Source organism: Carassius carassius, chromosome 14 (assembly GCF_963082965.1).
Source record: "Carassius carassius chromosome 14, fCarCar2.1, whole genome shotgun sequence".
Lineage (NCBI taxonomy): Eukaryota > Metazoa > Chordata > Actinopteri > Cypriniformes > Cyprinidae > Carassius > Carassius carassius.
Window position 1 is genome coordinate 5,017,439 of NC_081768.1, and position 16,664 is coordinate 5,034,102.

Below are 16,664 nucleotides of genomic sequence, written 5' to 3' on the forward strand. Positions count from 1 at the left end.
TGTCAACAGTGTCAACAGTATTCTGGAGCAGACACTGAATGGAATGGGCCACACAGAAGATGACAGATGCTGAACCCTCACCTTTCCAGGTGACCTCAGGTTTGTGGATGTTATACCACCAGCAATGTTGAGTGAATATGGCATAGTGATTAACAGAACAATGAATTAATAATATTAAAGTGTACAAAACCGTTTTGATTATAAAGACAGAAGGAATGCATTAAATAAGTTTCATTAACCTCTTAAATTCCGTAATTATTTGGTCTGAGTGTGTAATTCTTCTTCTAACTGTTAATATAATTTTGGTTTGCCAGGCATTCATGAGCAACATTAGACTTCTGCAGGTTTTCCATTTGGATCTGAAGGGGGTCATCTTCAGACATATACTTTATCGTTTATCTAATTATAACAAATATTTATATCACTGTATAACTTTTATAATTAATTTTAAATTTAGTGTAGATTACAAAAAATATAAAAAAATTTAACATTACATAATTAACATATGAAGGAGGCACCCCCCCCCCAACATTTATTTATTTATTTTGCTAGCTTAAATATATTATTTAAAATGTATTATTAATTAATATTTACTATATATTGTGTATATTCTATAGAGTCAGTCATAGAAATTCTAATAAAAATTATCAAATTGGAAATGGACTTTCTTTATGTGAAAACATCCCAGTTCTAATTTATTCAGCGACCATTTCATGCTCGACGGGTACTCTCTGACTCCGCCTCCATGAAAACACCCAAAATTTGCTAAGATAAAAAATTTATATGGGTTTTGCAAGATCAATCACATTTTATATAAAAATAAATTATAGTGTTCATATTATTTTTGGCTTTGTAAATTAATTTCCCCCTCACTTCACTTATTTGCCTTATAACAACGGTGAGCTGTCACTTTAAATGACATATTAAAGACGAAGTGACATCATTAACAATTCACCTTCGTACAATATAATTTGTCAAGCATAAGATATCCAAATGTTATAAAAAAAAAAAAAACAAGGAAAAAAAACATTTGATTTACTCAATTATAAAAAAAGTTGTGTCAGGATGATTGTCAATGGGATTAACACCAGCCATTTCCACCCTGTTACCGTGTATTCTCCCTATGAATATGCAAAGTTGTGTCATCTTTCCCTTTCACTCTTTCTTCAGCGGCTGTGTTTTTGGGAAATGAGGTAATGACAGAAGTGAGTCCAAAAGCCTAAAATCAGGGCAAGTACTAACACGCCCCAATTTTGGTAGAGAAGATGCCCACTAATGCTGCACTCCTCCTGCGAGATGCTGAAATACAATTCTAGAGAGAGTCCCAGGACCCAGAGGAGATGATGTTTTCCTCTGTAACAAGCACTAAACACAGAACGCTAGGTATAAATTTAATTGGATATTCCCAGTTTGAACAATGTGCTTGTAGGTCGAGCTGTTTTGGTTCACTTATTCCTTGAAGGTGAAAAATAAAATATACTAAATTTTTCCATTAGAGTAAACAGAGTAATGATGCTCAACAGCGTCTGAAGGAGTGGGTGAAGAACTCAAACTCACCTCAAACTGAGACGGCAAACAAACGAAAGGTCAGCCCCAGTGAGACTGTTTGCTCTGAGAGCTTGTGAGGAAGACATGCGTTTGAGATCAAGTTTTGTTGTTGCCATGTTTTTAAAGAACCCAATTTAAAAAAAAAAAGTGAAACGAAAGTATGATGCATAATTGCATTTATTTGATGAAATGGATGCAGAATAAAAACAGTAAAATTGTCAAATATTATTTCAATTTAAAATAAAAGTTTTTTTTATTTTACAATGTAATTTATTCCTGTGTTGCAAAGCTGAAATTTCAGCATCATTACTCCAGTCTTCAGTGTCACATGATCCTTCAGAAATATTTCATGCCGCTATCAAAGTTGTGCTTCTTAAATTTTGATGCAAAATGTTTCCAGGATTTTTTTATCTTATATAAAGTTCATCTTTTGATGTATCAAAAATCTCTTTACTGTCACTTTAGATCAATTTAATGCATCATTGCTAGATAAAAGTGTTCATTTTGAACAGTAACAGTAAAATTCCATATATACATTTTAATTATATATGTCTATGGTTAATAATTGTGGATAATTATAGCCTCATGTTTGTCACATATATTGTGTTTTATGTTAAAGAGCACCGCACTCTATTCCTGTAAATTGCACACAATTTTATGATCTTGTCACTTTGGCATCCCTTACAAGTACCTATCAGTAAAATCAGCAATAATGTGTGTAATGTGTGGGTGATTACACTGTAAAATCTAATAAGTTGGGCTTACTTAAAAAAAGCATGCAAACTGATTGCCTTGAAAAAACTAAGTAAAGTGAAATAGGAATAGTATGTTGTATTGACAAATGCTTAGTTAGTATAGTTAACTTACACAAGAGTTCTAGTAACTAAAAAAGAGCTGTAGGGGGTACTTGATCCTTTCATTTAGGTTTACTCATGACTTAGTATAGCTACTCACTGACTCCCAGAATGCATTGCGCAGAATAAATTATGCAGTTGCTTTGTTTTAAAGTTTTTGTTTTTATTTGCCAATTTTATTTGCTGTCTTGTGTCAGCAGTAGCACAACAAAAAGAGCAAATAAAATGGCTATTGTTACAATTAATGAAAGTAAATTAAATTTAATTGTAACCATTGTTGTGATTCACGTGATGAATGTTTAAGTCTGTGTGTGACTTTAGCATATTACCACTCACTATTTAAGGATTATATAAAAAAGCATATCAAGGTATTTATGAAAAATAAAAGCTCAAAATGGTCATTATTAAACACACACAAAAAAATGCTTTAATTACAAAATAGGTCATTTTAAAAGCAACTTATTAATTACTTTTCTTTGAAATCAAATAACTCCGATTTCATTATGCAATTCTCCATTAATAGAGAGAAAATTATAGTAACATAAATGAAGTTTCAAGTGCCCAACCAAAGGGAATGCTAATCACTATAATGGTGAGCTAAAAAAAACAGCAATTAGCAACATATTAGTGCACTGCTGCCTCTCACTGGTTTATTAATGTCATTGGTTCAATTGTGGCTACTTGAATATTTTAAGTAAGTGTAACTCAAAACAGTAAGTAAATTGTTTTATTTGCCTTGTAAGTAGCTGAAACTTAATAAAACCTAGTAAGTATAACGACTAAGTAAAGATAACTAATTAAATCTAAGTAAGGTAAACTATTGGATTTTACAGTGTATGAGGCTTCTCGTTATTGTTGCTTTTGATCTTCGAATAGCCTGGTTTCTCAATCTGGGCAGATGATATAGAACGATAAGATTCCTGGTATCGGCCATTCACCTCACTGGCATTTGAAAATTGCAACAGCTTGTCTAGATTGCATATGAATTGTGATTTGCTCTCTCCTGTTCATTCAACAGAGACAGGCAACAAGATTGAGTGTTAATGATCCATCGAAAGAGACAAAAGTAATGGTTTATCTGCATTTGCAAGGACATGTCCGTACCATTCAACTCCAATCACCTTATCACAGAACCAGCAGGTCAAAGCTTACTTTACTAAAGAAGAGTCGAGAGGTGATCATTACAATGCTTATAAACAGTTAAATCTGAATGGTCAATTCCAGCATTCTACAGCTGAAACACTGCAATAAACTGTATAATTAATTGACAATTGCTCCAAGCAGATGCTTTTATATTTACTCTGAAAAACTGTGATATAGTAGGATTTAGTTTGAAACTATTTTAACTCAGGAATTTCTAGCAAATTTCACAAATAATTGTTGAGAAACAGTAAGTACCACACTGAATTAAACATGATTTTTTTAAGTAGAAAGAAGTAGGTTATTTTATTGTAAAACCTCCAATCTTGTGTTTACACCTTTCAACAATCATTTTTACAGTGTGTTTCATGTATCACTCCTCCTTTTCACATATATATATATATATATTGGGTACTTTATTTTCCTAACAAGTATCATTCACGGGTAACAGGCTTAAGAGTCCATTAGGTCTTGAGTTGAAGGGTCAGTGTCCTTCAAGCGGTCATCGTAGCAGCACTTCTAATGGTTTTATGGTTTCTGCTTAGGCACGTGCAGGAGGAGATACAGGAAGGGAGGCGAGAGAGGTGTCTGACTGGGGCAGTTTTCCTCAGGAGAGATGAAAAGACACGTCCTGCTGAGTCTGAGCTTATTGTCTGCTGAAGTGTTATGGATGAAATCAGGAGTGTTGAAGCTTCAATAAAAACACTGTCTCTCTTTGTCAGGGCATGACTTTTAGGGTGCTTTTAAAAACAAAAAACACTGCTTTGAAAAGTTAGCACTCCAGACAGAGCAACGAACTAAACCAAACTGTTTTACTGTAACTGTTTCAGAAGACCTGCAACTTCCTTGGCACATTCATTAGTGGTTGGAAGTTCAAAAAAGGAATTCCCCATGTATAACCTTAGAGACACAGTTAAAATTCATCAACCATGTGGAGCAGAATGATTCGGTTAAACCTCGGGGATATCCTTAATTTCCTCTGAGGCTTCTGTTATCTTGAGACCTTGCGTGGTGCGGAGGACAGGAAAGACCATCTGTTCTTCTGCTGGGTCTTTGATGTGGTCAACACCAACACATGAACCTCGTTTTAACACTTATCTGTTTCCCACAACAGCCTTGGAAAAGGCTTTCTGAACTCATCAGGATGTCAAGGAAAGGTTCACTATTATTATTGCACATACTCAGGGAAAGGGATTTAAACGTGCCGAACTCTAGGCATAAAACATTGATGTGCCACTCTAGGAAGATCTAGCAACCACTACCAGTATGATTTGTTTTGGGAGTTTTTTCTTCAGAGAATGTACATTTGTAGTTATTTCAAGACCCGATGATAGCAAAACAATTGTTTGGGCTTCTATTCTAATCCATGTTATTTTAGATCAGAGGTTTCCAAAATGTTAATATAAAGGACCAAAACTCAAACTTTACTGAGGGCTGTGGGTCAAAAGTCAATTTTGCATTATATCCAGTTACATTCAAATTATTATTTTTAGTTAAATAATTAAACAATTTAAATACATTTTTTATGTTAAATGTTAAATGATTTTCAATTGCATTATTTATGTATGTATTTTATTTTTTTATATTTCAATGCAAAAATAAAATGAAAAAAAAACAAAAAATGTTGAAAGGAAAGACATCATAATTGAAGATTATTGAAGCGCCTCAATCGCATGTGTTTCCCCCTCTTCCTGTGTTTTGGCATGGCATGGCCCTTACTTGTGCATCTCCGCTTTAAGCCACTTAAATGCATGTCTGCTAAATACAATTTTCAATTTCCAAAAAAATACAAAAATACTGACCCCAAATGGTATATGTCACATACACTCTAAAAAAGGCTGGGTTAAAAATGTATATAACCTCTGTAAACCCGTATGGGTTTTAGACTTGACCCAAACCCATACTTGAAACAACCCAGCATTTTTTTATGTACTCCTGACTAGACCATTTCCGGGGAGTGAGCTGGGATTATGGGTGATCCTGGGAAGTAATCTGACCGCTGCTGAACAAAGGCATGAGAATAGAGCTGGTTAATTAATCCATTTCCCGTTTTTCTTAAATGGTTTAAAGGAAGTGCTGAAGAAACATCTGGAGGTTGTTAGGAGGGTTAGGAGTCTCGGACGGCTGCTGTTAGGGGGAGAACACCACCTGTCTGGAGCTGTTGACAACGGAGGAACCGAGGATATACTCTGACATAAAACTCAACATCCTCTCTCCCAAATGCCACATTTACAGGCAAGCAATGTGGAAGACAACACATGCATGAACATTAATCTTTATATTAACAATACCCTGTTGATGAGAGTCACTGTGGATGTGTTTTTGGTCCCTGGGCTCACTGTGAACTCTTGAACTACCTTGCGTTTGTGGCATAATGCTGATTACCACAAAAAAAATATATTGTTGTCTCACCCCTAAGTTTTATAGTAAGGCACTTAAAAAATGTGACCACAATAAACACTGAAATCTTCACTGTTGCAGAAGTTTAGCATGATGCTTAAACATTAAATGTGTTTTGAGATTAGAAGGGTAGAATCACACTAGAACAAGTCTGTTTGCATGGCTCAAACTATACAGTTAGACTGTAAAATATGATTTTTAAAAATTGCAAAAAAAAGAGAGAAGATGATTGGAGTATGTTTTAAAAGAAAATACTATTTGTTTAATTCAGTGTTTCTTGCAGTTTCTTCTTAAGTAGGATGATTTAGCCCAAAAGTCAACTTCTTATTTCTGCTTTTAAGCCTGCTAGAACATTGGTCCCTGTTTACATCTAATTTATGTTAAAGTATCCTTACTTTTTACTCAGGAAATCATCATATGTTGTCAGTAGGGCTTCCCTTGTGCCTGAAACATCCCTATAAGAGCCTGAGAGAGCAACAAGCATTATATTTAATTGAATTTACACTGATTGCTCTTCATACTCAAACACAGACCAGTCAGATCTTAGATCTCACAGTGTCCTCTTTCGTCAGTGTCTCCTTTACCTCAGCCCCCATTCTCTGGGATACACACACAATCCCACACACAGACACACACTCGGGGGGAGGGTTGGTCATACCCTTTGTCCTTCTGGTTACTGTACATATGAATGGATGCAGGCAGGGACAGGAACCCCTGAACTCATGAATGTGAATAGAGTCAGGACACTGGCCTGACAAGCGGGTCTCACTGGTTATTAGAAGTGTGTATGTGTGTCTGTTCAGTTAGGAAATGAGCACTCTGTGGTCAGCTTTCCACATTCATTATATTACATTTGCAGCCATAAAAACTGCCAGTCAAAAGTTTTGACACACTTGACTGCATATTAGAATGATTTATATATATATATATATATATATGATCCTTCAGAAATCATTCTAATATGCTGATTTGCTGCTTAAGAAATATTTCTGATTATTATCAATGCTGACAATAGTTGTTCTGCTTCATATTTTTTTTAAATATTGTCTCTTTTTTTCAGGATACTTTGATAAATAAAAAAGTTATCTTTTTTAACATTATAAATGTTTTTAATGTCACTTTTGGTCAAATTGCTTTCAGAATAATGATTTCTTTAAAAATTAAATCTGAAACTTACCTCAAACTTTTGAATTGTAGTGTATATTTTCATCTGCATTATTTTATCACTGTGATGACTTTACTAATATTTTAAGTAAAAAGGGTTTAAAAAAATCAGGTGTTCCTAGTTCAGAAAAGGTTGGTAGGTTGGATTCCCAAGGAATGCATGAGTGGATAATATGTAGCCCTTCAGTGCAATGTAAGTTGATTTGGAGAAGAGTATCTGCCAAATACATAAATGTTAGCGAGTAGATGCGTCTAAACTTTTGACATATAAGTTCATATGCCGAAATGCAATTTTATATGTAGGATGTTGCATTCTCAAATTGTCGAATCCATGATATGTGTAGCTAAATTTCTTAAATTTAATATGTGTTGGTTTTCAGAGGTCGCCTAAATCATTCACATCATGGTGGTAAAGACGCCTCCGATCTGCCACCTGTCAACACGTATAATTCAAACCTTATATCAGACCCCTCCTTCTCGAAATGCATCTACGTATGAAAAGATTTCCAGAACAGTATGAATTTGTCTTCCTGTTAAGCTTTGCTAAAAAACAACAATGACCAAGTTTCATGCTCTGTGCATGCACAAAATTACAGGCTGAGAGAATAGAGAGAGACTTGTAGCATTGCTAGAGAAGACATCTGTTGAACAGGGGGACAGTCAGTGAATTGTGACACAGATGACAGTGGGCAGCCATGTGTTTGGACTCGGGATTACCTCGTCACTGAAAGAAAGCAGAGACCCTTAAATCCCCCCTCTCCTCTCTGCTTTTCTCCCTCCCGCCATCCTGGCTTTAATTATCACCCGTCTGTTGGATGGCCACTGTTCCTTTGTGGTTTCTCTCTCTATCTCTCAACCCTATTAAAAACCCTGTTTCACTTGTCTGTCACATTAACATTGTGTTAGAGATGTGACATTGACAGAGCAGTTAGCAGCACACTTTTAAACTAAACACAACACAGTAGTATCAGCAAAGAGTCATGCTAAAAAGTATAGTGCTTCAGTTTTATAGAAAACAGGTTTTTTCAACATGTCATTTAATTTTATATATATAGCCTTTTTTGTATTTTGTTAGATTTTATTTCTTTTAAAGCAATTTATTTTTTATTTATTTTTTTGGCAGTGTAAACCGTTGTTTACGAGTTGTACATATCTGAATCTACAAGTCTTGTTTGGTCAAATGTATTAGTTTATCTCAACATTAGTAACAAAATAGTAGCCTCCAAGGAATAATTTTGCATGTTCAAACTGAATCATCCATGTGGATTAATCTTTCAAAGGCTGTCCAAGTCAGTAGAGGCTGGAGTCCCAGCGGGTGTTGACTGTGCATGGAAGACTTAAGCCATAATGAGATCCCTAATAACAGCAGTAACCCTTCAGAGTAATATCCCTCCTGTGGATAACCAGAAATCAAAGCTATTCCAGCCGTCTGTCTGTTTCTTCATCTTTTGTCCCGTATGTCTACCTTTCTTTAGGTTTGTTTTGAGAACCAAGCATCTTCCTGATGTGTATTGATCATCTCACTACCCATTTCTCCTACCTTTCTCCCTCATTTGCTCTAAAAAAAAAGAGCATGAAATCCCCTGGTTTTACACATTAACAGTAGAGTGGTCACATGTTGGGTTTTTAATTGACATTATTTGCTATATTAAAGCCCCAATACTAATACTTTTTTAAGTCAAAAGCAGTTATGCAAGCGGAGGTTTTTTTTTTTTGGTCACCAGTTTTGATGCAGCATGAATTTAGGGTAATACACAAACATCTAGGTGTGCCAATAGGTTTTGCGTAGATGGTTTATGATGTTTATCTGATAAAAGAACAAAGGCATTTACATTACCTTTTTAATATTAATTCTCAAGTTATTAAAAATAATTGGTGTAAGTACCATACATGTGAAAATACTATTTAAACAAGATTTCATAAACAAGATTTCAAAGCTGTTCATCACGCTTTTGTGTTGCTTGAATAGGACTGCCTCATAAGATTTTACATGATTAAACATGCATTTTAAAGGTCAACCGCACAACAGAATGACATGGGATAGTTGAACTAGGTCAGAGAGTATGATATTAATTTATCATGGCATGATTTATTAAACCTTACCCAGATAGAAAACTTGTAAAAATAATACTTAAAATTTATTTAAAAAACAAAACAACTGATATGCTAGATACTACAATATGCAACAGAAGTAAACAGTGCATTAGGGTTTGTCACATTAAAATATTCGAACACTTTTGGACCTTATGGACCTTTGGAGTGGTTTAAGATCCTAAATACTTATTTATTAAATGTAGACTATAAGATATCTGAATAATTGTACAGCTTTAATTGTTTTAAATGTTTTAATAAATCAGACTTTAATCTACATCCAAAATGAAGGTAAGCACAATGCAACTCATTTAGACTACTAAAAGCATTGGAAGGTCAAGGTTAAAAGCCAAACTGAGAAAGAAAGGTTTGGTAGTGTGTGGTCATGATCTCTGTTTTGAACCCGTTGACTAGCTCCATTGTAAGGCATCAGGAATTGATTGTGAATTCATTGTGAATGCAAACACAGGGTCAGGCTTGCTGGCCTTGACCCAGCGTCACAGAAAAAGAGTGTGACCTGTGCTCTCTCTTTAATCTTGTGATTTGCTTGCTGTTTTCAGTCACAGATGCAACTTTTGGGTTTTATGACACTATGCACTTAGAGGAAATTAGCGTTCAAAATCTCAAAATAAAACTAGCTAGAACTAACTATAATATCTTAGTATCAGGGGTTGCAGTGTAAGACTTGATTTAAGTTAATCTATTAACAACCTTTGTCTTTTTTCTGTTAGCTGTTTAAAGGAAACAACATGACACATTAAGTTGCATTAAAATGATATAGTTAAATAGATGCAAAAATATAGGTCAGTTTAGTTTGCAGATAAAAGTGAGGAGAAAAACTACAAAGGACTTTAAGTACAGCGCTCGTCAAACAGGTGTTTTGTATATAAAAACCACTTCCCAGAGCCAGAAACAGCCCTAAAACACATGGTCAGTTGTGTTGAATGAGTACATTGCCATTGTTATAAGACCAAGCAGTGCAGTAAATTGTAAGTAAAAGTTGATGAAATCCTAGTCTGTTAGAGAGTTAAGCTCCTTTCAACCCAGACTAGCAAAGATAAAACACATCCAGGGGCCCAAGGTCCATCTGATCTTTACCTGTGTTGAGTCTATTCAGAACCCTAAACCCCATTCTAACCTCTGTGACACTACAGGAATTTTAATAGAGATTCTGAGACTGGGTAAAAGAATGAGATTTAGAGATTGTCCACTCTTTGATGTCTGTCAGCTGTTTTTCTCTTCGATTTAATACTTATCTTTCATTGCCTGTTGCTTTTAACTGTTTTTTCTTCTTCTCCTTAACAGCTCTGCAGCCTCAAAGCCCTCACCTTGTTCAGATAAATCCATATCATACAGAGATTAATTGAAAACAATAGAGGTCCTGTATATGGATCTGGTCTTGTATGGATAAAAAGCCTGCACACAGATACAAAGACAATCTGAGGTGGGACAAGGAACTCTTGAAAACTCTTCTAGTTCTGTAATAACACTTACTTTGCTAAATGTTTATATTTGCACTCTAATTTGGATAACAAAGTAAAGGAAAATATCTTTAAATAATATGAGAGAAATAAATTATTTGGGAAGAAAAATAAGATGCACAGATAAAATGAATGTGAAAAAGCAACATTTTTATTGAGTTACATCAAGTACAGTTTTGTTCCAAAGCAGTTTTCATTGTGCTATTTACACAGTGGTTTTGATTACAATAAGTTTTGCAAAGTTATTCAAAGAACTTATTTACAGTATAGAGCAGGAGTGGCGAACATTGGTTCTGGAGATCCACAGTCTTTAGCTCCAACCAGCTCCAACCCTAATCAATCAAACCTGAATAAGCTAAACAAGTTCTAAGAGTTACTAGAAAGCTACAGGCAAGTTTTAACCAAGGTTGGAGCAAAACTTCACAAAACTGTGAATCTCCAGGACCAACGTTGATCAGCCCTAGTATAAAGTTTTTATACAAATCAACAGTTGTTTGTGTTGAGACGTACAGTCACCATGTCAATGTATGAAATTTTCATCACTGTCATGTTCAAGGTAAAGTTGGGTGTAGATCAGTGATCTGGTTTGGCCATTTTTTAAATTAGAGGTCTCAGAAAACTCTTACTAGATTGCTTGGCTCACAAGTGCAAGTAAACCATGACTAGACCATGTTTGTTAAAATTGGCCAAATTTCAGTTAAAGCTTAAGGTTTACTTAACAGGATCCATTCTAAGCTTCAGTAAATCTACACCAAAGTCATGACCTTGAGTGACGCTGGCTGAAAGCGGCGGATCTTTTTCTTCAGTGCTCTGGAAGCTTTGATGCGACAGGCTGCTGGCTCTGGGCGATGGTGTTGCTGAAGAGAAAAGCCTGCTGCTGTGGTCCCCACCGCAGCCTGAGCCCACACTAAACCACTTTCATCTTCCTCTTCTTCCTCCAACAAGTCCTCCTCATCCAGCGAGAGACTGCTGCCTGAGTCTGAGGCTGTCTGAGAGCCCTGACTGGACTCGCTGTCTCCAAAACGGTTTGTGGTGTAGTCGCTCATCTCTCCATCACTGCTTGCTGCGATAGTAGAGTGAAAGAGTGATGCACACTCTGCAGAGTACTCTGAAAACTCTGACTCACAACGAGGAGGGTAGCGGCTGGAGATTGGAGCTGCTGGATATCTAGATTCTAAGTAACTGAAGTAAGAGGAGGTGGAAAGTGAGTGGGGAAGGGCCTGTGGAGGACAACCCCAATGACCTGAACGAGGCCTGGCACTAACACTCCTTACCATGGCCCCGTTTCGAGAGTTTAACACCTCTTTGGATCTCTGGGTTTGGACAGCTGGGGGCAAAGGGATCTCAGAGGAGGATGGCCATTTCCGAGAACTTTGTTTCTTTTTGGCTTGGTCTAGAAGAAGGTGCACTGGTTCTGGGGCTTTACGGCCCTTGGTGAACTTGGTTTGGCTTTGTTGAAGGTGAGGGTTGTTCTGGATTAAGTGTGAGTTGAAAAGTCCATTACAACTGCAATCTGAGCAAGTGTTCATCTTGGACTCTTCCAGATTTGTTACTCTCCCTTTGCATGAGCTGGACTGTTTTAAGTCAGCTCGGGTTTTGGTGCAGAACTCCCGAGACACGTGTTTATGCTGCGGTTTCTTTGCTGAAGGCTTCTCAGAGCTCTTCTTTCTCAGTTTTACAGATTTCGTTTTCTTGTCTGCCTGATGCACTTTCACCCTTTGAGTCCCTGCCGGAACAAACTGTGCATGGACAAATTCTGATAGAGGTTTGCCACCTTTATCACTAAAAGAAGCTCTACCGTCTTCCCTTTTGAAGGTAAAACTTGATCTCCTCTCTACTGGCTTTGGGACCATATATGGGTCCTTGGAAAACTGTCCACTCTCTTTTTCTGGGAGTCCATTCTCAGACTCAGTACCAGCCTTGCTTGAGGCAATCTTTATGGGAAAGTTATTATTGTGGAGATCCATGGAAGGTGTTGAGTGTATGCCATGGCACAATGTCTTGACTTCAGTTGCTTCGGAATTGGGCTCCAGACCAGGTGCATTCCTCTGATGCTGATTGCTGTTTAGTGATGAAGATTTCTGTCCAGTCTCCAGTGCATTTTCTAAGAGCATTGACATCTGCTGAAGGGATCCTAGCAGTTGGGGACCATTCAGCTGTCCGTAGGACATTTCTTGTGATCTGGGTGTTTGCTCCTGTGTACTGTTAACAGTGTCATTTCTTTTTATGCTCAACAGGTTCATCTTACTGGAGCTTCGCTGTAGTAGCTTGTTGATGTATCCAACAGTCCTGGAATTTGTGGACCCTTCGTTTGTGTTTTGGGTTTCCTCTTGAAGACCCACTCCAGACATTCCAATAAGTGCTACTGGATTTCCCTGTTCAGTGGTGCAACTGAAGATGGGGCTTTGTAAGGCCACAGCATGCAGTGGACTGGGATAACAGTACACTTCTGTCCCGTTGTTCGATACCAGGTTACTCTGGTATTTGAGGTCTACTGAGGGGTTTTGGAGGCTACCACAAGGGGTGGAGCTCTTCACATCAATGGATTTGAAGAAGCCAAAACCAGGTGCAATCATTCGGTCAAGGTCCCCTGAAAGAAAGACACAAAAAAATAGCATCAAGATAATGTACTTTGCATTCCAAAAGTTAAGTTAGTTATGGCTTTAGTGCCTATAACAAGATTCTAACCATATACCCATAGTTCTTTGTTAAAACTTTACCTAAATAACACATTTTCACACTTACCTGTGGAAACAGGTCGTTGTCTTGCTCTTTCAGCTCGAGCTGATGTTGTTCGTATACAGCTGCTGCCAAGCTTCACTCCTGATCGTGGAGCATCGGACTGGGCAGTGCTCTCATCAGCAGAACAACGACGGGACACAGTGGTCTGTCTGGAACCACTACGGCCCTGTGGCACATATGAGGTTGGGAGATGAGGAAGCAGACTGGTTTGAGATGAGGAGGAAAGACTCTCGCTGTAGACGGAGGTGCATGAATTGGACAATGAGCCTGAACCACCATCACTGAGCTCATAGAACCCTGGGAGTAGAGATTGGCACTGTTAGAATTAATACAGAGTTCATTTTTGCAACAAAAAATGCTTGATGCTTTCCTTAAGTTCAAAAAATATTCGAAAAGCTTGTATACATTTTTTAAGATGATGTGTATAATTTTTCACTGTCATGTCCAACACATTAAGGCCATTTAAACAAACAGTTTACAATTCCATTTGGTGTTGGCAAATAGAGCGGAAATTACAATTAGTGATATGTGAATGGGTATGTTTAGTCACCTGAACTGGGTCTGCTGTCACTCTCTAGGTGTTCAGTGGATGCTTTACACACATCCAGTTTCAGGTCATTGATCTGTTGATCTAGCTGCTGGAGATGAGTCTTCAATCCCACATCCTGTTTGCGCAGGCGTGTCTGCAGGTACAACACACATTCACAAATATTAGTATGCAAATAAATCACCTTCATATAATGCCTTATCACATACAATTTAATGCATCATCCAGTGTTTACTACATTTATTCACCACATTTGCAGACTTGTATATAAACTTGGTATTCATGATACAAATACTAAGCTGAAAGAATTATAAAGTGCAATAAACTCCAACTTGGTCAAGCACAACAGAACTAAGTGTGCTTTGTTATTCTTCATTCTGATACAAAACTAACCACAGGAGAACATGGAAAACTGGATGCTTCCAGACATTTAATGGCTGATATGACTCTTGCTGTTATACGGCGTAGACAAGAGGAGAAAAGACAAGAGAGAGGAGAAGCAAATAAAGAAGGAAAGAGGTTGACTATTAACTAGGCAAGGATAAAGGGTAGCCCGGGGGAAGTGCTGTAAGATTACTAATCTCTCTCCTGGTGAGGAACACAAACTATTGTGTAAACCAAATGTATAGGAACAAGAGGAAATGACAATGCCAAATACAGAAAATCTATAATAGTTGACTGTAAACCAGCTTTGCAAAGAAAAGAGTCACACCTGTGCCAAACTCTGACAAAGCACAAATTTTAGTCTTCTTTGTACTTGCCGGTTAGTGAAAGAGAAGAATGATGAACACTAATCTGATTTTATCTGACGGTATTACTGTAAAGTACGGTTGTGTGGATAATGCAACCAGTTAAAACAAACCACTTAAACTGAGAAAATCCTTATTGATAATAGGGTTAATATTATGATGAAGGGTTTTTTAAACAAGGGGTTTGTTGTAGCTGGGTGCTGATATTTGAATGAATATGAAGGAAAACCTGCCAGATGTTTTCTTAGGGTTCCTATATATGACTAATTAAGCCTTTCTTTTAAACATTGCAAAATAAAATCTTAATGCAGACATACATCAGCATTGGTGGAGCTCTTATTGTAGATGATATCCACTGTGCAATTTCCTTGTGCTTTGGTAAAAAGATGCCATTTCATGATTGATTTAAATAGTGTACCTACTGCCAGTCTCTAATATGTCTATAGACCACAGTCCCTTTGACCGTTGAGCTTTAGAAGGGTTCAACAAAAGTCCAAAAGGTTCAAACGTGCATCGGCTGCGGGGTCAAATCTGTGTCGCCAACCGGGCCACAGTTCCTCTGTTGCCATTCTCATTAAATTGGGTTAATCATCAGAAACGGACTGGCCCCCCTCAGAGCCCTTGATTTATGACCCCTCACTACATGACCCCCAGCTGAGCCTGAGATTCAGGCAGCACTGGATCCAATCATCAAGGGCACTATCGAACCATGCACAAAATACACACATCAGTGAATCCTCACTATAGTATGAGCATGTGAGAATTTAGGTTTTATGCAAAGATTCTCATTTGCTGCTGGAAAATCTACTTAATAATGTAAGAACTGACAAGAAAACATCTGGTAGATCTATCAATATCCATTCAGAATTATCACATCAGATCCATTGTGAAGTGTTTTAAAAGAGGCATTTATGTATTTGACATGGTTCAGCTATAAATGAAAGGACAAACTGACTTCATGTCATTAGCATTTTTTTTTAATTGGCTGGTGTGAATAGTCATGACTAGAGCTGTTTAATCCACTTCGCTTCTCTAAGATGATGGCTTTGTCAAAGCTCCATAAATGTAAGGCAAATAAAAGCTGTAAAAGCATAATACGGATATTATATTTGATACATTAAATTTTTAAATGGCCCATTACTGATTATTATTAATATGAATAAGATTGCTTTAACTCAGATGTCAATGGTCAGAGCCCAAGTATGGACTGATTCACACGGCCTTATTATTAAATGCAAAGTAAATTTAAATATGCATTTATATTTGTGTTGCCCACCTGTTAGAAAAAAAAAATCAAATGAATACAATTGTCACCAAAATAAACCACAAACTTCAACTTACCAGCTGTTGTTTGAGTAGAGTAAGTGTTGCCTCCATTCTCAGTTCCTCTGTGCTCACCTTCTCTTGTTTTGATGTCTCGGTGTCCTCTCTGTTCAGGGTCAGAGCCCAGTGCACCATGGCACTCTGTTTGTCCCGGAGGAAATGCAGCTCCTGCAGTCCAGCCAGCGCTGCGTGCAGCCTCTCTCCTGTCCTCCCCCGGCCCATTCCTTCTGCTGCCCTCAGCAAACCTGACCCAGGTATTTTTCTTCCCAACATTATAAGACGTGCTGTTTAGACATTTCCAGAGAGGCGAGGAAATAACGTGATCCGCTATATGACTGATCTTGTTCAATGTGCGTACCAGCGTGAATCAACTACTAGTGTGTTTGGAAGAAGCGCGTGAGTGTATACGGTACCAGTATAACCCCGCCCACCTCCGTGCTGACCGTGGAAAACCACGCCCCTCGCTGGCTGATTGGCGGACATTGTTTGAGGATGGTCAGTGAATTTGCCAATCTTGCTCTGGTAAATGTCTGGGGTATGAATGTTAATGAGGTAATGTGATCAAACGCTCAAAGCGGTCAAGTAAGTAAGCAAGGAAAAAAAGTTACTGAAGGTTAGCGTAAAT

At 37.4% G+C, this 16,664-nt stretch overlaps 1 protein-coding gene across 2 annotated transcripts; it reads right to left on the bottom strand.

The window, feature by feature from the left end:
- Window positions 1-11,035: 11,035 nt before the first annotated feature.
- Window positions 11,036-16,432, bottom strand: LOC132156767 (dapper homolog 2-like). Of its 2 annotated transcripts, none has more exons than XM_059565784.1 (4): window positions 16,115-16,432; window positions 13,971-14,103; window positions 13,424-13,717; window positions 11,036-13,268 (listed from the first exon to the last, which is right to left on the bottom strand). In XM_059565784.1, exons 1-4 carry the CDS (start codon window positions 16,310-16,312, stop codon window positions 11,425-11,427), a joined length of 2,469 nt encoding a protein of 822 aa, XP_059421767.1. In that variant the 5' UTR covers window positions 16,313-16,432; the 3' UTR covers window positions 11,036-11,424. The 2 variants fall into 2 exon arrangements, with proteins under 2 accessions (XP_059421767.1, XP_059421766.1); XM_059565783.1 differs by having other exon boundaries at window positions 16,058-16,431.
- Window positions 16,433-16,664: the final 232 nt, after the last annotated feature.